General features: G+C 50.7%; 1 protein-coding gene, 2 long non-coding RNA genes and 1 pseudogene across 3 annotated transcripts; 2 read left to right on the top strand and 2 right to left on the bottom strand.

Annotated features, from left to right (window-relative positions):
- Positions 1-2,840: 2,840 nt before the first annotated feature.
- LOC107538962 (TIM double twin CX3C motif protein pseudogene) lies at positions 2,841-12,867 on the bottom strand (annotated as a pseudogene).
- Positions 12,868-12,910: 43 nt separating this feature from the next.
- Positions 12,911-18,132, bottom strand: LOC107538965 (uncharacterized). The gene is made up of 3 exons (XR_001603362.2): positions 17,742-18,132; positions 15,237-16,077; positions 12,911-13,608 (listed from the first exon to the last, which is right to left on the bottom strand). It is a non-coding gene; the product is annotated as an uncharacterized LOC107538965 (long non-coding RNA).
- Positions 18,133-18,802: 670 nt separating this feature from the next.
- On the top strand, positions 18,803-21,703 carry LOC107538488 (HLA class I histocompatibility antigen, alpha chain G-like). Its single transcript, XM_087817268.1, has 5 exons — positions 18,803-19,076; positions 19,388-19,672; positions 20,226-20,501; positions 21,099-21,374; positions 21,510-21,703. Exons 1-5 carry the CDS (start codon positions 19,022-19,024, stop codon positions 21,686-21,688), a joined length of 1,071 nt encoding a protein of 356 aa, XP_087673394.1. The 5' UTR covers positions 18,803-19,021; the 3' UTR covers positions 21,689-21,703.
- Positions 21,704-22,295: 592 nt separating this feature from the next.
- LOC148092999 (uncharacterized) lies at positions 22,296-23,014 on the top strand. Its single transcript, XR_015714545.1, has 2 exons — positions 22,296-22,333; positions 22,671-23,014. It is a non-coding gene; the product is annotated as an uncharacterized LOC148092999 (long non-coding RNA).
- The last annotated feature ends 1,366 nt before the right edge of the window (positions 23,015-24,380 follow it).

Below are 24,380 nucleotides of genomic sequence, written 5' to 3'. Positions count from 1 at the left end.
GCTCACCACAGCTAAAAACAACCACACGCAAGCTCCAGAGCCCTTACTCAGGACTTGCATAACCTTTATATAAGAAAAGCTGGCTTAGTTATTCTCCTTTTAGCTATGTGGTAGAGCCATAAAATAGTAACTTCAGAATATAAATAAAACAGTAGATAAGACAAAAATTAACATACCTAAACAGATGGAAATTCTTTAAAAGGTCAGATAGCCCGGCCAGGTGTGGCTCAGCAGTTGAGCATCGACCTAGGATCCAGGAGATCGGGGTTTGGTTCCCGGACAGGGCACATGCCCAGGTTGCGGGCTAGGCATCTGATCAATGACTCTCTCATCATTGATGTTTCTATCTCTCTCTTCCCCCTTTCCTCTCTCTGAAATCAATAAAGATATTTTTTTTTTTAAAAAAGGTCAGATAAGAAGGTATATTCATTAACTGTGAAAGGCCAAAACAGAAACAGGAACATAGCATGATGTCATGTTGTTTAACCAGCAACAAAATCAAATAGTATAAACACAGTTGTAACAAGGCAATAGAAAGAAGCTGATTGCCATGACGCTCTGAACGCTGTCTCCGTGTCCTTCCTTCATTCTTTGCCGACACCGTCCACACCTTTGGGGACCCCTGGACCCACTGGGGCTGGACCCCGGCAGCCTGCCTGCTGGCTCTGTGGGGGAGGGCTCACCAAAGGAGCAATGGCCTCTGCCAGCTCTTCTGTCTGGGAAAAAGCTGCCCTCCACCTCTCGCCCCAATTTCAGGCAAATTAGTCCCTCCTCAAATGTCCCAGGTTTCTTTCAAGCTGCTGCCCAGTGCTGGGCTCAGAAGGAGCGCGTCTGAGTGAGTCCATGTGTGGGCCCTTTAATGGGAGCTGCCTGGGACTCCTGCACCCTCTGTGACCCTCAGCAGCAGTCCCCCTTGGTTTTCACAGTCCGAAGTTGTGGGGACTTCTCTTCCTGGCCCTGGAGCCCTGGGCTGTGCTCCTAATGTTTGAGCTGGGACCCCATTCCTCTGGGGAACCTCCACCACTGAGATCTCCCTCCTGGGTTAAACCGCAGCACCTGGTGTGGGCCAGTGTCCGAGTCTCCGCGATCCAGCCCGATCCACCTGTGTCTGTGCCCCTCCCAGCAGTCTTGGTGCTTCTTCAGCTCCCTGGTTGTGGGGCTTCTGTGCAGCTGGGTCACAGGAGGCTCTGAGTGATGGTGGTTCTGTATTTTAGTTGTAATTTTGATGTTGCGGGAGGTGGCAGGGACAGCTGTTACCTACGCCGCCAGCTTGTTTCTCTCCTGGTGTTAGTTCTTTTTTGAATGTTTGTTCTAACTCACTTGTGAAGCCATTTGATCCAGGACTTTTGTTTGTTGGGAGTTTTTTTATGTTTTTTGTTTTTTTTTTCTAAATATATCTTTATTGATTTCAGAGAGGAATAGAGAGGGAGAAAGAGAGATAGAAACATCAATGATGAGAGAGTCATTGATCGAGCCCGCAACCGGGCATGTGCCCTGACCAGGAATCGAACCCTGATCGCCTGGATCCTAGGTCGACGCTCAACCGCTGAGCCACGCCCGGCCAGGCTGTTGGGAGTTTTTTGAAGGAAAAATTATTATTATTATACCTTATTATTATTTTTTAAAAACCAGACCACTAGGAAAATATCTCACAGTTCTGAAACTGCACAAGGGCTGTCTCATCATTTCAAGTAATAAGTTGGTGTAAGGACAGCAATGTCCTTACCAACAAGGTAAACAGCTGGCACTGCGGCAGGAACACTGCTTGTTGCCAAGGCCCAGGCAAAGTGGTACTTGCTAAGGGGGCTGCCCCTCTTTTGCTCCAAAGGAGCCAGAGCTCCCCAAGTTGTTTACTGTTTCTCCCTTGACCTTCCTGTTGCCAAGGGAGTCTCGATGGGCAATGTTACTTCGTGGGCTTAGTAAGCAACACTGGGTTTGGGTTTCATTCCTGGAAACCAGGTTTTTCCAAATGTGGTACTTTATAAGTCTCTCAATTACGCAGCCAACAGTTCGTCTTTCACTGTTCATTCCTGGATATTGAAATACAGCACAATCGAAACCGCTTTCCTTCAAAGGAGGGTGCCAGGCAAGGCTGTCCTGTCACTTCCCCTCTGAGGGAGGGCTCCTGGCAAGGCTGCACTGTCACTCTGCCAACAGGCTCAGGGCCCATCGGAGCAGCCAGTGGAAGGAAGGCCTGCTTCCCGTCCCAGCGTTTCATCCTTTCATCGCCTCTCCTGTTCTTGGACGCTGACTGATGTAATGTGTGAGGCTCTTAAGAAATGCACATCCCCATCCTGATGGAACCTGTCAAAGTTCTTACCCAAACTACCTCTCCTAACTCCACATCTTAAATGAACTTCGTGCCCTTGTATACAGAACAAAACTAGCAAAACAAGCACCTAGAAACCATTTTCTAAATTAGTGGCCTCATGGATTTTGTTTCACAGCTTATGGAAAATGGGGTGGTGATGCTTCTGGTAAACAGGAGGTTGGCAACAAACAGAACCACCCCTGCTCACACTCCACCAGGCCCTGGGCAGGTAGAGGAGCCTGCCAGCCTGCGGGTACCTCAGCGAGCTCTGGCTGGTTTGAGGGAGCTGCCTGCTGCCAAGACAAGCTCTTCCCACATAACATTTAGGCTCTCAAAAATCTCTGACCCAAATTTTATCACTAATTTTTTTCTCTCCCCATTTCACTTTCTAGGGTTAAAACATAAAGGAGCCAGTGTCCAGAGGCAAGTGACGTATGCTTTCAACTTGATGCCATCCTCAACCTCCTCATTCATAAACTCCACTTAAAAGGCCAAAATTCTCATTCTTCTTTTAAAATAGTTTCCTGCCTCACTTCCTGCGGCCAATGGGAGACTTCCATTTCTGAATGGAAGAGAGGGACTCCTTCATCTTTTGGTCATGGTGGGAATGAGGTTCATGTGGCCATGCACACACCAGGTCACATGCCTCCCTAGCTGCTCTTTTCCTGCAGCTCTCCACTCCCTGCACCTATTGAATCTTTGGCTTTGTCGATGCTGCATTGATGCACTGGACCAGCCGGTCCTGGACCTGCTCCAGCTTGCTAGTCACCAGGGCCTGTGCTTGAGCCAGAAGGGCATGGCAGCGGCCAGGGCACTGGTGCATCTGTGGCACAGACGTCTGTCTGTCCTCACAGCAGTGAGCACTGCACAGGAACACGAGGCCCTGTGGATGTTCTCTCGCCAGACACTTCACCACGGAGCCCACTGCATCCTGCACCAGAGCTGCTGCAGGTCTGCCCGCTGACTCTGTGCTGCACCACCTGGCTCTAGTTCCACCTGTTGGGAGTTTCCTATTACTGCTTTGATTTCATTAGTTGTAATTGGTCTGTTCAGATTTTTTATTTCTTCTTGATTCAGTTTTGGAAGATTGTATGTTTCTAGGAATTTTCCCATTACTTCCAGATTGTCTAATTTGTTGGCATATAGTTGTCCATAATATTTTCTTATAATTCTTTGTATTTCTGTGGTGTCCATTGTTATTCTTCCTCTTTCATTTCAGATTTCATGGTTTTTTCCCCCCCTTTTTTCTTTTCTGACTAAAGATTCATCGGTCTTGTTTATCTTTATTAAGAACCAGTTCTTGGCTTCATTGATCTTTTGTATTTTTTTTTAAGACTGTATTTATTTATTCTTTTGATATTTGATCTTTATTATTTCCTTCCTCCTGCTCACTTTGGTCTTTGTTTGTTGTTCTTTTTCTAGTTCCTTTAGGTGTAAGTTTGGGTTGTTTATTTGAGATTTTTCTTGTTTCTTGAGGTAGGCCTGTACTGCTATGCCTTTCCCTCTTAGGACGGCTTTTGCTGTGACCCATAGATTTTGAGTTGTTGTGTTCTCATTTTCATTTGTCTCAAGGAATCTTTTGATTTCCTCCTTGATCTCATTGTTGACTCGTTCACTGTTTGGTAACCAGTTATTTCACCTCCATGTGTTTGTGTTTTCTTCAGGCTTTTTGTTTTTCACTTGTAGTCCCACACCATTGTGGTCAGAGAAGATGCTTCAACCTTTTATAATTTATTGAGACTAATGTTTTGTGTTCTAACATGTGGTCTCTCCTAGAAAATGTTCTATGTGCACTTAAAAAGAATGCATATTCTGCCGCTTTGGGGTAAGATGCTCTGAAAATATCAACGAAATCCATTTGGTCTAGTATGTCATTTAAGGCCACTGTTTCCTTGTTGATTTTCTGTCTGGAAGATCCATCCATTGATATCATTGGGGTGATAAAATCCCCACTATGACTGTATTACTGTCCATCTCTCCTTTGATGTCCATCAGAATTTGCTTTATATATTTAGGTGCTCCCATGTTGGGTGCATAAATGTTGGATTGATCCCTTTATCATTATGTAATATCCCCCTTTGTCTCTTATAGTAGCCTCTGTTTTAAAGTCTATTTTTGTCTGATATAATTATTGCTACCCAGCTTTTTTTTTTTTCACTTCCATTCATATGAAATACCTTTCCATACCTTTACTTTCAGCCTGTGTGTATCTTTCATTTTGAGGAGGGTCTTTTGTTCTGTCTCAAACTTTTAATCATTTCTTCCCAAAAGTGAAACTTAAGGCATTAATAAAAATAATAAAATTAAAAAAGCATTTCACTTACCAAATCCTGAATCAATATTTCAGTGTAATTTTTGTATGTATCCTTATGTAAATTTTTTATATTCCTCCCTTTAAGAGGTGGAGTAATTTTCTCCTCTCCACTGTGGGCTGGACTTGACTCCCTGCTGAGTCAGGCTGATGGCATGATGTGTGGCTCAGTCTAGGACATAAGATTCACTGCAGCTTCTATCTTGGTTGCTCTCTCTCTGATCACTTGCTCTGGGGGCAGAAGCTACCTAGTAACTCACTGCCTTATCGCCAAGTCCACGTGGCTAGGAACTGAGGCCTCCCGGAACCATCCAGGAAGGAAACCAAGCCTCTCCCAACAGTCATGTGGGTGAACCACTGTTACCAGGAAACCCTGGTGGGGCTTTGGGCTGCCTGTCACTGTGTCCAATTCAATGGAGGCAGGGTTGAACCATATACGGCGTTTATTGAGACGGCTGGCCAACCAAGAAGACAGGGAGCATATGAGCATCCAAAACCTGTCTTACTGAGTGGCCTAAAGGATAGGGTTACATAGAGAAATGGGGTAAACTGAGGCTGGGAATGAGGATGAGGCTTTTGTGGCAACACTACAGTCAAGCATCCAATTGTGCAAGGGCCTCCAAGTACTATTCATAGGTACATAAGAATATGCTGTTAAACCACAGAGCAAGAACCAGCCAGGGGGAAAGTGGACATGCCCATTTCCATAAGATATAGAGGAACTTTCTTTTAAACAGTTCAATTGCTGCTGATTTTTCAAAGACAAACAGTTTCCTGGACATCCTGTAAAGTATACACACTCTCTTATGGGAGCCACCCCAGCTACTTTAATAGAAAACATAGTATGATCCTTTCAACAACAATGGGCAATTGATAGCATCTGGTCCCAATGCAGATGAGTTTCCTGACATAGTTTTGGCTCCTAACCTTTCCTGAGGCCACATATTATCTCTAGGGAGGAAAGGTCAGGAAACCGCATGACCAGTGATATGCTAGGACAGGCTATCCTGGTGGGGAGGTCCCACCCTACCCTACAATTGTCCCTTGCTAGGCACCTGGGGCTTTCCACCCTGGTGACCTTCTCTACCTGGCCCCTTGTCCTTGCTCTGCTCATGTCTGTCTGACTGCCTACTGTACCCCCTCAAGGACCTTGGCTCTGAGTTATTCCGGAGAAGAGGGCCGCAGAGTCTCTTCTTATAGCTACTTCCTGCTGAAAGGGAGCGACGTTTTCCTTCAGAGCCAAGAGGTCCTTGCTCTCTGTCAGAGGGACAGTGAGGCCTGGGCACAGAAGGAGGTGGCGCTGGTATCTAGAGGTGGTTTCCCCTGAGTACGAGCAGGGCTTGTAACCTGGTGGAGACAAACTGTTATAAATTTTAGTATTACTGGGGCAAAGCTAGAACAACAAGAATTATGACAAATGATCTGGTGAAGGAAAATCTACACAAAACAAAACAAAAATTCCAGTTCTAATATTTCCCTATTGAAACAATTTCCCCCCCTAAAATCACTCTCATTTTACTAAAGAGCCAAACTAAGACCAATCTCTTTACTGTGTTATTCAGTTTCCATTTGGCCTGGTTGTATGAACCCAATAAGAATAGCACTTGACCATACAGGCTTTTTAAAACCTGCTTTGCTGGAATCTCATGACTGAGCTTTAATTAGCCCCCAGGACAAAGCCGCCGAGCTACCCAGTTGCCATCAGGTTTTGCCTGCAAGACCTATAGACTTGGGTGAATTCAAGTTCTTGAGGCACCCAAAATGTCTTGAGGCTCTTTCCTTGCCGTCTCCCAGGAAGGCAACCTTCGTCCCTACCTGGAAAGACCGCGACGAACCACGTGACCGAGCAAAGCACCAGCCTTTCTCCACGGCGCTCCTACTGGCCTCAGAGTCAGCCTTCGTTTTCCTGAGGCTTCCTGGTGACACCCAGCGTCCAGGCCTGTCTCTCTCAGGCGGGACATTCCAGCCCAAGTCTCGGTGAACAAAGCCGCAACTGGAAACTCGTCTTATTGAATTCATGAGAAGAAACGTATTGTTGTGACTCACTCACTGAGAAACCACCAAATTCTGGAGGGATCAGGTAGGGAGAAAAATATAATTTACCTACTTGCTTTAAGAAAAGAAAAAAAAGTTTCCTTACGTCTGACAAACAGAAAGATTAGAAATTAGACAAACTTTTAACAAAGTTACAAAAACTATATTTTCAGTTCATTCAGTTCCATAATTAATTTTTGTTTCTCCTGATTTTTCTTGCCAGCACTTCTATAAATCCAGATACTCTATAGAGTTCTAATAATTCTCAGCCAATTCTAAGGGGATGATCTAAAAATTTATCCTCAGGGAATGTAATTTAAAATAAGTCAGAGTCTTTTCCATGGATCCCTCAGAAGACGTGACATTTCTGCAAATGCATCACAACAAAACAGTGACTGTCTCAATATAACAAGAAGACATTTAAAATGACACAGTTATGGATTTGACACAATATTCCAGAATAACCAGTAAAGTTATAAATGAAAATATATTAGAATTTATAGGCTCCTGGAGATTTTTACATATATCTTAATAACATGTATATATAAATAGACTATAGTTATTATTTCTTTACTTGACAAAGCTTCCATGTACCTTAAGTATAAGCTTTTCCTTCATAAGGAGAGAAAACAAAATCCTTGAGGCATTCTAGGGCTTATTGGTGTGACCTAAAACCAATTCTGGGTCAAGAAAAAGTTTCTTAAATTCAAACCCTGGGAAGGTTGTCAAACTTATATGGCCAAAAGTTCATTTATCATTATTATTATTATGAAACAACATTAGAGTATTTATTCATTCAAAGTGACAAGAGATATTAAACACAAATATAGGCTAGTAAAACTTCAGTTCCCATGATTAAGAAGACGGCTTTTTAAAAAAAGTAATCAAGTAACTGATTAATATAACATAATATACAACCATTTAAATAATTTAGAAAACTTTTGAATCCTAGGCAAATACAGGAAAGACTTTTTCCCTTTTAACAAGCTGGAAAAGGACTTTTACTTTAGATTCATTTATCTAATTAAATTTATTATTCAGATCACCTGTACTTTCCTTTTAAGATTTCTCTTCACAATCCTTCTACAACTTTCACAAACCTTCTTACCTATTCAGAAATAATCAGCTTTAGAGCAACTCACTTTCTTTTTTCCTTCAAAATGTATCTCTATACCTCATACCTTCTTTTACCAAAACCATACAACTTCTTTCTAATTAGTTTGAATTCTTAATTCTTAGAAACTTTAATTTTTAGGTGACAATTAATTAACATTCCTCAGGTTAGCAACACATTCACATTTTTTAAAGATATATTTCAAATAAAATCCAAGAGCCCGGCCCGGCGTGGCTCAGCGGTTGAGCGTCGACCTGGGATCCAGGTGATCGGGGTTCGAGTCCCGGTCAGGGCACATGCCCAGGTTTCAGGCTTGATCAATGACTCTCCCATTATTGATGTTTCTGTCTCTCTCTCTCCCTTTCCCTTCCTCTCCTCTCTCTGAAATCAATAAAGATATATTTAAAAAAAAAAAAGCAAGACATATTCATTCACAAATTCAAATCCATCCGCTAGATTCTCTGTAATAAGAAGCCAAAAGTAGGCACCTCAAGTTAACATTTCAGTATTCTGTTATTTCAAAATACCTACACATTTTATAATTTTTATTATTTAACCCAGCAAAACTCCAGTCTTAAGTTACCAAAGACTTTGGAAAACTGCTTAGATATATATAATTACTACTGAAAAGCCTTATAAAGACCCTTTATTTTAGTTATATCTAATTTTTATGTCTTAACAACCTTAAGAGATTTTAAAGCCAAATATTATTTCCCAAGGTATTTTCTTGGCAAATTTTGTAACCCCCGTGCCTCAGGCAGCCTTAAAGTGAAAATACCGTTTTTTTCTTTCCAGTGGGTGTGGTCCCTCTCTCTGCCTGAGGGCATTTTGGCAGCTCTGGCCCTTCTGGGAGAAATATTTAGAGGGTTTAAAAAGATTTATTTCCCATATTTTTCTCTGTGAGTAGAATATAATAATATGAAATCTTGTACATAAGAAGAGATCTCATCCTATCCTATTTTAAAATAGAAACAAAACATCTCCTAAAGTAAATGAGTGAGTGCTCCCAAAAGGAGGGGCTGGGACCGCAGCCTCCGGATCTTTATCCCCCAGGAAGCCAGCGCAGGACAGGCTCCCGCCTAAGGGGCGCAAAGCCCAGGCGGCAGGCAGGCTCCCAGCGTTCACAGGCGCCGAAGAGCAGACGAAGTCCCGAAAAAGACAAAAGCAAGCAAAGACCATCTACAACCAAAGCCACACTGCAGACAGACAGACAGAACTCTCACCAGTTAAGCATTTCAGGCCGCTGATGCCCTGAGAAGAGGGGCAGGGCAGCAAGTTCCCGCGATCCCCCCTCCCCCTGGGTTCAGCCCGCCACAAGCAGCGGGGACCCCAGCAAAGTGGGATATGCTCCCATCTTTAAACAGATTTTAAGCAAGATTACAAACAAGGTTACACAAGGCAAAACTACCCTAATATACGATATTTACAAATGGGCGCGACAGACAGATGACATGCCACAGTCAGACAACCACTTGTGGCTTAGGGTACACAGCCAGACAGAGCAGCAGACCCAATGCCTGCACCACGCAGGGCCACGTCTCTGTTCTAAGCTGACCAGGCTGGGGTGCGAGACCAGGCAAGGACCCTGAGAGGCCCCTTGCAACCAGGAGCTGGCCAAGCTCACCCCAGATGGGGGACAACAGACAGCAGACGCCCCTCCTTACAGGGTTACAGAAGCATGAGTCGACCCATCAGCCAGAATGCGGCCCAGCGGGCTGCCGGGTGGGGTTGCCAGCGCATTTCCCACGCTGTTCCGCTACACAACACCCACAAACAACAGAAACAGAGACAGAAGGTACCTTAAATACGCCAGCCTGGCTTACAACGCCCAGGACTTCCAGATCAGATGGGAACAGGCGCGCAAACAGAACCCATTCAACCAACAGCGAAGGCGACTGGGAAAGTTTGTAACTGCTTAAGCAAAGTCCCCAAGTTAAACGCCTCGGCAGCTGCTAGGGAATTTCCACATGTGCTTGCACAAAGTCTCCCAAGTCCAGGAAACCACCCAGAGACCTTTGTCACTCCCCGAAGGGACTTACCTTAGGGCTCAGAGGAGGGTCCCTTCGTGGTCACCAAAATATGTTACCAGGAAACCCCAGTGGAGCTTGGGCTGCCTGTCGCTGTGTCCAATTCAACGGAGGCAGGGTTGAATCATACAAGGCATTTATTGAGGGGGCCGGTCAACCAAGAAGACAGGGAGCATGCGAGGATCCAAAACCTGTCTTACTGAGCGGCCTTGTTACGCCCAGATTATTCGAGACTAATTCACACAGAGACCGAATTGTTTGGAGTTTTTCATTAGCCAGCGGCTATGAGTGGGCTCCTGCCCTGAACAGACTCGCAGCCCCGAGCAGTCTTTGCAGGGAGAATATAACGGCAAAACCCACATTCTCGGCTGGGGGAGCAGGCGCGGCAGCGACCCGACAGGCAGAAGCTGAGACCCGCATTAGTTGACCTCCTTCGGTTAGCTGGCCTCTGGAGTTCTGCGGGCTGCGGGGAAGAGGCCGTTGTTTCTACATAATAAATGTTGTTGCTCTTGCTTATCCTAAAGTAGCGGCTGTCAAGGCCGAAATGGGAGTGCTAGGCTTCATTCCCCTCCTGTTTGTAAAAGGTGATGAGAATGAAGGGTACAGACTGATGCTCAGTTCTGAGGACCATGAGCTTGACAGAGTTAATTCTGTCCCTAAGGAGGATGCTGGGCGGTTAAGGAGACAGGGGCCTATGACAAGGGCGAGCCTAAGGAAGGGCGGGGGTGCCTCTGCGGAGGCTGCATTCGGAGCCCCATACTGAGCAAAGGGAAGAGGGTGGCACCCTGACACAGCCCTTCCCTTCAGCTGCCCCTTCCCTGTGGTCTAAGGGAGAAATGGGACATAAATCCTTGTTGCAACAAGAGGGCAGCTGCTGTTGTCCAGGTCTGTCTGCGACCTGGGTTCCGATTTGAGCCGGGCGTGGGAAGCGAGGCAGCCGAGGGGGCAGGAGACCTCCCTCTGAAGGGGTGAGGTTTCAGGCCCCTGCAAAGTTGGGGGGTGAGGGTCTGTGCCCCACCTCTGTTGGCCCCTCTGTGACTGTGCCTGTCTTAGGTTGTTCCTTCCCTGAGGAATCCTACCCGTCTCTGGCTGACCAGCCATCCTCCAGGGCCAAGCAGGGTGATGTGAGGTGTGCGAGTGAGGGAGGGGCACGTCCTCCGTGAGAGGTTCAGCTCTGTCCCCTGAGTAGCCTATGCCCCCGTGGCCTCCACGCCCAGCACCTGCCTTGGGATCCCCTAGCCCGCTGTTGGGGCCCCGGCTCTGGTCACATGTCTTGGGGAACCCAGGTCTCTTCTCCAGGGAGGGCCTAGCTCACACTACTGGGCGAGACACAGATCCATGGCACCGGCCACTACGAGGCCTCAACCTTAGCATGAGCAGAAAGCCCAGGATGTCAGGCTCTTGGTACAAGACAATTCTATGTATGGGGCATATATAAGACACCCCAGTCATGGTAGAAAACAGGGGGGTGTCCTCCCTGGAACAATAGGGAGATTTTGGCCGGGTTTAGGTTCTTTTGGATGGTGAGGAGAGTCCCAGTATCATAATTAGATAGACCTGGATTCCCTGGCCTGTAAGCCAAGAGGAGTGGCTTCTATCCCCGGGTTGGAGGGAAAGAGGGTTACACTGTCCTGTTGTGCAGGTGGTGGGTCCTGCTGTCCTCTAGTTTTAGGAGCTTGTCCCTATCTCCACCCCAGGTGGCAAGGGTTGCACAGCCCCAGCTGGGACAGAAGTAATGTGAGGAATATGAACATTGGGGATTGACAGGGCCTGTTCCTGGACATAGGTCAAAGTCAGTAGATTGCAGGCTACACTCTGGGGACCAATACCTGCACCCTGATTTGGGTTTGTTGGGTGCTTTGCATAGGGAATCCTCAGCAAGGATGCACAGATCGATTTGGATAGCATGCTGGCTTAGATTCTAGCTGTAGCCGGGGTCCATGTAATCAGCTAGAACCGCCCCTGAGGTGCCATTTCAGACTTCCCAATAGTAGGATGCCCTAGATACAGATGCCAGGGACCAAATGAGATAAATAAGGGTTATAGATGTTAAGAAAGAGACCCCCCCCCTTTAGTCTTATCTGGAGCGGGTTGCCAGTTGGCTGGGATGTCCATCTGGAGTCTGCTGCCTGGAGGTGGGGGTGACGGATCCGGGTGGAGAGGGGGTGGCCCTTGCCTGCCGTGGGTGTGGTTAGAATGATGGGGAAGGGCCCTTGCCAGGTGGGTTGTAGTCTGTCCTTCAGGTGAGTTTTAACCCACACCGAGTCCCCAGGCTGGAATGGGTGCACAGGGTCCGAGGAGGGTAGAGGGAGAACCTGGCGAACTTGTCCATGTCCTTGAGCCTGGGCATCCTGTAGGGTTTGGAGGAACTTAAGGAGAGAGGTGTTATGGATTTCAGCTAAGGGTTCCGCCTGTAACCGGGGAAGAAGAGGGGGTGTCCTTCCAAACATAATTTGGAAGGGGGTGAAACCCCCCTGTGAGGAGTCCATCTACCCTGCAGGAGAGCCAGGGGTCCAAGACTGGCCCAGTTTTCACCGGTCTCCAGAACAAGTCTAGTCAAGCTTTCTTTTCATTTCCCTTTTCCTTTAAACAAAACTGAAGAGCAGGCAGTGCAACCTTCCCTGTGGGGACGGGTCTGCGGTGGCCAGGAGGCGGCGCGGGCCCAGCCACGCGATGCACCCGCCTCACCCGGGCTGGGGACCACCAGCCCTCACCGCGCCGCAGACGCAGCGGCCCAGGGCGGCGGGGACCGGCCGGCCGCCCTCCCGGCTGGCCCGCGCCAGCGCCTCGCGGCCTCGCCCTTGGGTGGGAAAGGTGGGTGCAGCCTCTCCACTCAGCTCCGGGCGGCTGCGCGGGGAGGCGAGTCGCGAGATGCCCAAGCCGCGGGCACCGGCCGAGCGGCCCTGAGCACAGCCCGGTGGCCAGCGGTCAGCCTGGGCGAGATGCCCAAGCCGCGGGCACTGGCCGGTGGCCAGCGGTCAGCCGGGCGCTGTCACCCCAGCACCGTGGCCGCGGCGCCGGGCCTGGGCAGCGCCGAGCTGGGCAACATCCGCTCACCTTGAATGGCCATTCTCCCTAAAAATACCAAAAAAACTGCCAAACCAGAGAACAGGGCATTTACAACCAAATTTTAATTGATCCCCACATTTAAGCTTACTATTGGGTTAACATTATACCTAGCACTTATTTTTAAGGTAGGTAAAACATGTTATCAAGGTATTGTGCGAGAAATCACACCTTTTGCATAAGTAGTCCCCTGGATGCACTTACTGGTGACAAAAACAACACTGGCATGATTAAATAGACTCGTATCATAGGTTACAAACACTGTTCAAAGCCAATATGAATTTTTAAAGTTGGATGGACCCTTTCACAGTTAATCTTTTGGCTTAAGGAATAAAAATTAAAGTAGTCTTATACTGCATTTTACAAATGTTTCAGCAGCTTTTAAAACCTTTTCAGTTATAGTTATATAAAGCTTATTACACTATGATTTATTTTAAATATAGTTTACAAACAGATCAGTTATACATACACTGGCACTTTAGCACAAGGGCAAACTTTAAAAACAAACTATTTCAGACCTTTAAAATTAGGCCACTGTGTAAAAAGAGCCTATGGTCTTACATTCAGCAAATTCATACTAAAATACTCTGTTATTGTAAGATGAATGCCCAAACTCTACATATGCTACAAGTTTATTACATATATTCACATGGCTCTTTCTTTCCTGGGTACTCAAGACTTTCAGGTCACACAGCTCCCTCCCTGACGCGAGCTTGCAGGGACGATCGGAGTGGCCTGTGCGGTGCTGCAATACAAAAATGTGTTTTGGAAGCTATTCTGTGACCACCAAATACTGTTGTTTCTATAAAAAAGGTTTTGGCACATCTGTTGCAGTTCACCCGTCTACTGCACACAGAAATGGGGTCTCGAGGGCACCTCTCATTCTAAACAGCGCCTAGTGCCCCTTTCAGTCACTGCTGTTCGGTTCACCACCCTGCGGCTGTTCTGCAAGGAAAGTCACACTTTCTCTGGCGGTGCATCACGCTGCTGGCGTATAGCTGGCTTAAGTGTTTCTAGGACATTAAACTAGTTCTCAGGCCCTGTCTTGACTAGATGCTTGTAACCAGACTCACTAGATTTCAACAAGTAAATCCACTGACTTCTGAGTAATAATCTTAAATCAGTATTTTACCCCAAAAAGCAATAGGAAATGTTGATTCCCTTACAGTCCCCAAATCTAAACTTGGTTTCACATAAGTCACTCAGTTGAGAACACGTGATATTAAATACGATGATCAGTAATTTAGTTTTTTAAGAGGCACTGGCACCACCACTATATCACAGCGCAGGGCAGCGCGAAACAAGGTGAAGTCTGCATTTTCTTCATTAATTAGCTGTTTTACACAGAGATCAGTTACCGAGCACTGAATTTGGTACGAAACAGTGGACAACTGCCCTTAAATATTACTCCATTTAAACACTAGTATTTGATCTTATTTTACACCTGTCCTTCAAGCGAGGTTTTAAGTTGAAATGTCGTTATTTCCTCATCAGAAGGATGAAAGGAAACAGGAACCCAGTGGCTTGGCTGTTTATTAAATTTGGCTCCAGCATAGTTTTGATTAGTCTGAGACTTAAAAAGTAAGCTGGGACTTGATAAGCTCCGTTCCAATTATGATTATTTGGAAAATTCTTGTTCTTCCCGTTTTGCAGGGCCTGCCGAGTGGCTGCGGGTGTGTTATGAGATAACTGAGTTGCTGACAGTCGTCCCGGGCGGTGGGTGTGAAACAGACTCTAGTCCCCGATAAGGGCCTGCGGTTTTTCTGAGAAGGGGTTCTGGGCTTTTCAGTTACACAGGTCGCTGGGCGAGAAGGGACTTTGAACAGGAAACCAGGCCCTTCCCGGAGTCCTGTTCGCCTCTGGCGGGGGGGGGGGGGGTGGGGTGGGGGACACACAGCCTGGAAGACAAGGCGCCTCCCGCTGGCCCTAAGGAGGACCGCGGGTCAGGGGCGGGGCGCCCAGCGTGGGGCTCAAACCCGACCCTAGGATCAGGAGTCTCACCCTTATGTCGTTGCGCCCACCAGGGAGGCGGGTTGGGGCCACTCAAGTCCCGTAGCTATTGCTGTAGGACCACAGACAGTCACTCTCACGCTCTCAGAGGCTGGTGCACTTTCTCCTTTCCCCAGAGTGTCCATTACACAGAAACCCAAGGCCGGGTCAAAGACCAGGACCAGCCAGGAGGGGGATCAGCCAGAACCAGGGGAGGCCAGGCTCTCCCGGCAGCCAGGTTCCCCTGTCCGCCTCCTGACTTAAAGAGGAACCTCCCACAATTGAAATGGCCACCTATGGCCCTAACTGGCGACAATCCAGAGACTAGCCTTACCAGGAAATAACCAGAGAATAATTTGAAATTAATTTAAAATTATTTCTTACCTCCGGATGTGTCCTGAGGGGCTCCAAACTAATATATAGCCATGGGGCGTCTGCTCTCTAGTCGCAAGGGAAAAATCCTCGTTGCGGGGCCCTGGCGCATCATCAGGGGGTACCCCACCCCCAGACAAGAAGTTCCCCAGCGGGCCAGCTCGCAGAGGCCCGGTGGCTTGGAGAAATTTTAGAATTAGATCTCGCTGGGGCCTCCAAATGTTATACCCAAGTTACACGAGACTAATTCACACAGAGACCGAATTGTTTGGAGTTTTTCATTAGCCAGCGGCTATGAGTGGGCTCCTGCCCTGAACAGACTCGCAGCCCCGAGCAGTCTTTGCAGGGAGAATATAACGGCAAAACCCACATTCTCGGTTGGGGGAGCAGACGCGGCAGTGACCCGACAGGCAGAAGCTGAGACCCGCGTTAGTCGACCTCCTTCGGTTAGCTGGCCTCTGGAGTTCTGCGGGCTGCGGCCTTTTCCCCAGCGCCGGGAAAGGGGAAGAGGCCGTTGTTTCTACATAATAAATGTTGTTGCTCTTGCTTATCCTAAAGTAGCGGCTGTCAAGGCTGAAATGGGAGTGCTATACCGCAGCCTGAGGGATAGGGTTATACATGGAAATGAGGTAAACTGAGGCTGGGAACGGAACGCAGCTACGTGCAGTCCTGGAGGTCCGCAGGCATCAGCTCTCGTTCTCGGTCGTCTGGCGATGTCTCCATAAGATGATATCTTGACTCCTGGTTGGGCCGGCCTCACTGACCACGCCTGTTCACGGATACATTGTCCACCGCTGCGTCACCTCCTTAATTGCTTTGTCCCGGATCAAGGGGAGTGTATGGGCACAAAGGCCTAGGAAAAAGAAACTTAAACCCCTGTGCACACGAGTATATGTGTTCTATAATTTATAAGTGATATTATATTTCAGGTGCTCAATCTTTGGAAGTTATAAGTGCCTCTATCACCATGTTTCATGGGAGTCCTCCAGCCCAGTCAGCCTTCAGACGATGCAGCCCTGGCTAACCAGTTGACTGCAACCTTGAGAGATGCCCTGTGCCAGAAACACTCAGGTAAACCTCTTCTGGAGATAACATTTGTTGTTGTGGGCTAAGTTTTGGGTAATTTGTGATGCTGCACTACATAACTAATACAGTGTCCAGAGAATGAATGATTGCACTTTAACTTTCACTTCCTTTAAATTAATTACAAGATATTAAACATGTCATTTGGTTTTAAGATTTAAGAATTTCCAGCCCAGCCAGGCGTGGCTCAGCGGTTGAGCATTGACCTAGGATCCAGGCGATCAGGGTTCGATTCCTGGCCAGGGCACATGCCCGGGTTGCGGGCTCGATCCCCAGTCAGGGGCGTGCAAGAGGCAGCCGATCAATGACTCTCTCATCATTGATGTTTCTCTCTCTCTCTCCCTCTCCTTTCCTCTCTCTGAAATCAATAAAGATATATTTTTTAAAAAAAATTTCCAGAGTTAACAAGCAGGATGTATTTTATTATCATTCACAACAATCTATTTGTTTTAACTTTAATTTTAAACCATGACCCAAATAAACACTAAAGGAAGAACAGGTGATGCTAGGCTGACTCTGTGATGATCCCCAGTAACCACCTGGGTACTCACCTCCCCCAGTTATCCATGAAACACAATAGGTGCTGCTGGGAAGGGGTTTTGTAGATGTAACTATGGTCTCAAATCAGCTGATCTTAAGACTATCCTGGGTGGGGCTGTCCTAATCAGGTGAGTGCTGACTGGTGTTCCTCCTGAGCAAAGGGATTCCAAGTGAGAGAGTTCAGTGTGAGGGATTTTCTCCCCTGGGCGCTTGAAAATGGAGGGCCACATGGTAAAGACTGCTGGTGGGCACTAGGTCTTGGGAACAGCCCTCCCATGCCCACCCCCCATCTCTTCCTTGCTGACACTTGTCAAGGAAACAGGGATCTCATACCTACAACCGGGAAAAACTGAATCTGCTAACAATCTCTGTAAGCTTAGAGAAGGAGCCTGAGCTCAGAATGAGGGCACAGCTCTGTGACACCTTGACAGAGAACCCACCCACACCATGCTGGATTTCTCACTAAGGACCTGTGAGCAAAGAAATGGGGGCTGTTTCCAGCCACTAAGTTGTGGTAATTTTTATACAGTAATAGAAAACTAATACACAGGCTCAACTGTGCAATAAACACACAACATTTTCCCCCACTGGAATAAATTTATGAACTGACAGGTAATAAAATATTCCCTAACATTTATTTTATTTTATGGCTTTTGTGCAGTGTAATAAAATTTTACTACAATTATCTTTCATTCATTCATTCATTCATTGATTCAACAATAATTAATTTAATCCCTAGAATGTACCAGGAAACAGCTTCATGTGGATATACAATTTTGACCTAAGCGGCCCAAAACCCCTGTGCTCATGTGCCTTACCTTCCACAGGCTCTATGTGAGTGACATGGGAGACATTAGAGCTTTGTAAGTGAAGAAATGACACAACCTGACTCACCTTAGCAGGACTGCTGGCCCCTGTGTGGAGAACAGTCCCTGGGTGGCAGGTGAGGTGGTGGCGCTAGTGCCACAATCAGGAGAAGGTGATGGAGACAAAGGGGAGAAGAGGCCTGAGGGGTGAGAGAGCCTGAGAAGGGCTGGAGAAGCAGAAAGTGAGGAAAAGCAGAAGAGGTAGAGATTATAAAACAGTGGATCTATAGTAAATGTGTCTACAGGGCCTAGCAGGGTGTTCCTTGCATTTGGTGCTGTGGACCCCCAGAAAAAGACATCTACTAAGGAGGACTCCTGGTGGTGACTGAGCTCAAATTAACAACAAACAGCCCACCTGCCGTTCCTGCAGCTGGCGGAGGCTGCTCTGAGCTACCCGCCTCCCACCGCGCTGTGGGCCTGCTCCGTGCCTTCCTCCCCCTCCCTCCCCACCCCCGGGGTGGAGACGGCTTTTCGCAGGGCTGGGTACAGGGCGGGCGGAGCTCAGTGTTGTTTGTGTTCTTTCTGTGGGTGCCGGAGCGGGGCGCAGGCTCTCGCGGGTCGTTCGTGGTTTGTCGGGGGCCTGTGGTCACTGCAGTTCGCCGGTCGCCGAGCTCCTGCTTCCGCGACTCGGGTTTCCAGGGCCCTTAACCCGCCGCCGGGCGCCGCCGGCCTCGCCCACGGGCAGCCCCTTCCCGCGCGGACGCCGCTCCCCGTCGGGCCCGGCGCGGCCTCGCACGGTTCCCGCGTCCCGGGCGGCCCGCCCGCCGAGTCCCCGGGCGCCGTCCACCGACCGGAAGGCCCCGTGCGCGCGACGCAGACCCACCGGGGCCGGGGGCTTCGCCCGCGCGGCCAGCGCTGCCGGCTCCGAGCTTCGCCGCGGCAGAGCCGAGCCCACGGGTGAGCGGCTGGGCGCCGAGTCTCCTTCACTGCACCCCAAAGCGGGGCTTCCCGTGGGGGTGTGTGGGCGTCCACGCCCTGGGGAAGAGAAAGCCCCGGGGGCCTCCCCCGCAGCCTCAGGCCCCCCTGGGGCAGCCGGCGCGGCCGGAGCTCCGCGCGGGGGCGGGGGCGGGGGCGGGGGCGGTGCCACCCCGGGTCCGGGGCCCCGCTCCCGGCCGAGGGCGGGGACTCGGCGTCGCTTTCGTTTCTCACAACCTGGGCGGGGTCCTCCCTCCTGGACTCTGAGGACGCGTCCCCGTCTCTCCCCCACGGGGGCCCCGTTCGTAACGAAGCCGGTTGCGGGACAGCCCCAGTCCAGTCCCGCGACTAGCCTCCGAGGGCTCGCCGCCCCCGCACCCCGACGTTGCTGCCATGAGGCCCCCAGACGTGCTCCGGTTGCTCCTGGTCCTGACGGAGACCTGGGCGGGTGAGTCCGCGTCGGGAGGGGAGGCCTCTGGGGCGCAGGGCCCGGGGAAGGCCGGGCCCCACACCGCCGACGTCCTCCCCGCCTAGCCCCCGACCCCTCTCCTCTTCCCGCCCCCTTTCCCCCCGCCCGCTTTCCATCCCCCGCCCCGGCCCCGCCCGCTTTCCATCCCCCGCCCCGCCCCCGCCCCGCCCCCGCCCGTTTTCCACCCCGGGCCCGCCCCGGCCCCGCCCGTTTTCCATCCCCCGCCCCGCCCCCCCCCCCCCCCCGCCGCGGTGCGGGCCAGAGCGCGGGGCCTCAGCCTCCCCCCGCAGGGCCCCACTCCCTGCGGTATTTCTACACCGCCATGTCCCGGCCCGGCCGCGGGGAGCTCCGCTTCATCGCCGTCGGCTACGTGGACGACACGCAGTTCGTGCGGTTCGACAGCGACTCCGCGAGCCCGAGGGTGGAGCCGCTGACGCCGTGGATGCGGCAGCCGTGGGTGCAGCAGGTGGATCCGCAGTACTGGGAGGTAGAGACGGGGAACGTTAAGGAAACGGCGCAGAACTTCCGAGTGACTCTGGACCACCTGCGGGGCTACTACAACCAGAGCCGCGACGGTGAGCCCGCGCGCCCCCCCGCGGGGCCGTCACGACTTTCACCCGTTTCTTTTTAATGGATCTTACTTGATTTCAGAGAGAGGGAGGAAGGGAGAAGGGAGAGAGGGCAGAGAGAGAAACACCAATGGCGAGAGAGTCGCTGATCGCCTGCCTCGTGCTCGCCACCCGGAACGTGCTCTGACCGGGCGATCGAGCCTCGATCTCCTGGAGCCGCGGTCGACGCTCGACCGCAGAGCCACGTCCGGCCGGGCTATTGCTGTTCATTTTCCGTTGCCTGCTGCTGCGGGGCGCTAAGTGGGCGGGGCTGACCGCGGGGCCGGACTGAGTGGGCGGGGCTGACCGCGGGGCGGGACTGAGTGGGCGGGGCTGACCGCGGGGCCGGACTGAGTGGGCGGGGCTGACGTCGAGGGGCGGGGCGGGACTGAGTGGGCGGGGCTGACCGCGGGGCGGGGCGGGACTGGGTGGGCGGGGCTGACCGCGGGGCGGGCGGGGCTGACGTCGAGGGGCGGGGCGGGACTGAGTGGGCGGGGCTGACGTCGAGGGGCGGGGCCAGGGCCTCACCTCTTGCAGTGGATGTACGGCTGCCGAATGGAGTCGGACGGGCGCTTCGGCGGCGGTTACGACCAGCTCGCCTACGACGGCGCGGACTACATCTCCCTGAACGAGGACCTGCGCTCCTGGACCGCGGCCGACACGGCGGCTCAGATCTCCCGGCGCAAGTACGAGTCTGTGGACGAGGCGGAGGTCCGGAGGAACTACCTGGGGACGGAGTGCATGGAGTGGCTCCGCAGATACCTGGACGAAGGGAAGGCGACGCTGCAGCGCGCAGGTACCGGGGGCCGAGGGCGGCCGTCTCCCCTCGGGCTGGGGCCTGCAGACAGCAAAGGAGGCAGTGGGATCAGCATCAGAGTAAGGCCCCCTTGCGTGCGCGGGGAGACTGCAGGTCCAGTAGCAGAGAGTGACTCCCACTTTTCTCTCGAGGACAATTAGGGTGCAGTCTCTCCGGGGATGGAGGAGGAGACTAACCCTGAAATAACCCATCAGTGGTCCTCTTTGACCCTGGCTGTGGCTCTGGGACCCATGGGAGACATTCCCTCTCAGGCCTTGTTCGATGCCCCTCACCCAGTGTGTCTGAGGTCTGACCCCGACATTTCTGAGTAATTTGGCCTCCACCCAGGTCAGGACCACAAATCCCTTTTCTCCCCTCAGAGACCTGCCTCCTACCCTGGGCTGTCTCACTCTGACTTTAGAAATTTCCAAAGACTAGGAGATCATGCCAGTTGACTCTGTCCACACTGGTGTGTGGATTGTGTGCTCCCTTCCCCCACCCCAGGTGTCCTGTCCATCCTCAGGATGGACACATGAATGCTGCTGGAGTGTCCCAAGATGATGCAAAGTTCCTGAATTTTCTCATCCTTCCCATCAGATCCCCCAGAGACACATGTGACCCATCACCCCATCTCTGACCGTGAGGTCAGCCTGAGGTGCTGGGCCCTGGGCTTCTACCCTGCGGAGATCACCCTGACCTGGCACCGCGATGGGGAGGAGCAGACCCAGGACACGGAGTTTGTGGAGACCAGGCCTGCGGGGGACAGGACTTTCCAGAAGTGGGCGGCCGTGGTGGTGCCCCCTGGAGAGGAGCAGAGATACACGTGCCATGTGCAGCACGAGGGGCTGCCCGAGCCCCGCACACTGAGATGGGGTGAGGAGGGGATGTGGGCACAGGGCCTGTTCTCAGGGAAGCAGGGGCCTCTGGAGGACTTTAGCAGGGTGGGAGCTGAGGCGTGGCAGTCAGGGCCCTCAGCTTCCCTTCCCTTCCCTTCCCTTCCCCTCCCAGAGCCACCTCTTCAGCCCACCTTCATTGCTGTCCTTGTTTTTGGAGCTGTGGTCACTGGAGCTGTGGCAGCTGGAACTCTGGCAGCTGGAGCTGTGATGTGCAGGAAGAAGGTTACAGGTAGGAAACGGGTGGAGTCTGAGTTTTCTTGTCCCAATTTGGGGTTTTTAAGTCATAGGTAGAAACTTTCCAGTCTCTTGCCATAATGCTGAGAGGTGCCATCCACACAGATGTGCTTACCTAGTCTGGGGTCCTTTTTGCTAACACTCCTTTGAAAAGCACATCTGAAAAAGAGGAAAGTTGCCCTAGCTGGTTTGTCTCAGTGGTTAGAGCATCGGCCTGTGGCCTGAAGGGTCATGGGTTCAATTCCAGCTGAGAGCACATATCTCTGTTGCAGGCCCAATCCCCAGCCCGTCAGGACACATGCGGGAGGCAACCAGTCGATGTTTCTCTCACATCGATGTCTCCCCTCCCCCCCTTCCTCTCCGTTCCAATCTCTGGGAAAAAATATCCTCGAGTGAGCATTTAAAAAAGAGAGGAAACTGTCTCCTTGATGAATCTGGCCATTTCGTGATTCCTAGCAGGGCAGAGGGCAGGTCCTTGCTGAGGACAGACCTCCAGGAGGACTGTGGGTCCAGTCCCTGCACATGTACTTTCCTCAAGTTTCCTGGCCCTGCTCTGGGTCTGTAGTCACAGTTCTGGAAACTTCTCTGGGGTCTAGGACTAGAGGTTTCTGTAGGACCTCACGGCCCTGCCTCCTCCCTGGTCTCTCACAGGATGTTTTCTTCCCACAGGTGCAAAAGGATGGAGCTACGCTCAGGCTGCCAGTGAGTATGGAGGGGGTGACCCCTGAGACCCTGTGACACTGTAGATGGGAGCCCATAGGGGACCTCACCCCCCATAGTTCCTCCTTTAGTCCCCTGTCCTGGGGGCTCTGACCTTGTCCTGTCTTATTCTATCCCAGGCAGTGACAGTGTTGAGGGCTGTGATGTGTCTCTCATGGCTTCTGAAGATGAGACCCTGATATAGGGAGGGGTTGGGTAGAGGGGACAGGACTGGGTAATGGGGATTCTTTGGGACATTTTGAGCATGCAGTGGGCTGTTGAGAATGTCACCATCTATGACGACTGACCCGAACTTGTTCATGATTATTTTCTTCTACAGTGTGAGGCCCGTGCCTTGTCAAGGAGCAGACAACATATTTCACTGGCTGGGCATCAACCTAGGATCCAGGAGATCTTGGTTGTATTCTTGGTCAAGGCACATGCTTGGGCTGTGGGCTTGATCCCCAGTAGGGGGCATGCAGGAGGCAGCCCATCAGAACCTCTGATTTCTTTTTGCAAAGGTCACCTGAATGTGTGTGTGTTCCTATCAGCATAATGTGAGGATGTGGGAGGCCCGCGCCCCCTCCCCCGCCGTGCCTCCCCCCCTCCCCATCCCTGTCTTTACTCTGTGTTGCACTGAGCTGCAGCTTCTTACTCCCACATTAAAATAAGACTGGATATGAATTTGTTTTTTGAGTTCTTGCCTTGAAGGGTGATGGGGCTCAGCCAGCCTGGGAACCACTGAGGTCAGGGACAGCTCAGGGCAGGAAATGGTTTTAAATCACATTTAAGGTGTTTTTTGTTTTTCTCTCAGAAAGAAAAATATGTTCATTATGAGACCTGCTGGGAGTTCCATGGCGTTTTCTCTACCACGGGGCAGTGTCGGGGAAGATTAGGATGTGGGTCATGGGTCAGCATAATAACATGTTGAGTGTTTGCTCTCTCAAACTGTGCCCCAGGCTGATTTCTTGGAGTAAATGATGGAACCCAGTTTTTCTAATTTAGACATAAAGTAGCATGCACATGGTATTGGGGTCTGGTGCTGTTTTGGGGAAAGCCACAGAACAGGCTTGAGGCCACACAGCCAGGAACGGGTCCGCAGTCCAGCCCAGGGCGGGTCCCATACAGGAGCCACTGCCTGCTGCTGGGCACAGATGTCACTGCTCACACCACTGAGTCCCCTGTGCAAGACCCTGGCCCCGCGGCTAGGACTGCTGTCTGCTGCTCCTGGCACCAGACACTGTTCTGCCTCTCCTACCTCCCCTGCCACATGCACTCTGCAAAGTCCCAGCCCCTCTGTCACCACGTCCTGAGTCAGAGTCAGCATGTGGTCACCTGATGCATGAATGTCAGGGGGCTGGGTTCCCTCTTTTATGGAGGGCCATGGTCTCTGCCTCCCACCAAGACCCTTTACCTGTGGAATTCTCATGTGGGAAGAGAGGTTGCGGGGGTGAAGGGTGGAAAAGAGGGACCAGTTGCAAATCTTGGGGCACATCTGAGCTGGAACTTTCTCAGTACTTTGCAGGCACTCAGGTTTGGCTGGAAGAGTGGAGGAATAAATGACATGTTTCTACTCATTCCCTTGATTCTATGTTATTGAATCCAGCTTTACTCTGATTTGTACTCTCAGATAAGAGAGTGAGGTGGTGAAGTGATTATCTGCCTTTGTCTCTTACTTGGGTAGAGCGCCCAGGTTTGGAAGACTAGCGGCTCTGTGTGCACTGATGTCACATTCATATTTATATTTCCTTATATATTTATGTATACATGCAAATATTTCTGGGAGAAAATCTCTAACATTTATCACTTTTTATTGGACAGTCTCAAAGGACTAAAATCCAAAACATGTTCCCCATGTCAACGAAGTTCTACTCAAAGTCTGGTCCATAACCAGCTGGTGGCAGACCGAGGACATGGTGCAAATGCCTATATTTGCTGATCTTGAGCTCTGGGGTGAGAGGAGATTGAGCATTACTTGCTGATTCTCTAAATTTCCCTGTGGGACGGTGAGGGATGTTTTCCTTCACCCAACCAGCTATCTGATCCCCTG

This window comes from Miniopterus natalensis, chromosome 5 (genome assembly GCF_054644295.1).
Source record: "Miniopterus natalensis isolate mMinNat1 chromosome 5, mMinNat1.hap1, whole genome shotgun sequence".
NCBI lineage: Eukaryota > Metazoa > Chordata > Mammalia > Chiroptera > Miniopteridae > Miniopterus > Miniopterus natalensis.
This window is presented reverse-complemented; position numbering and strand designations above follow the sequence as displayed.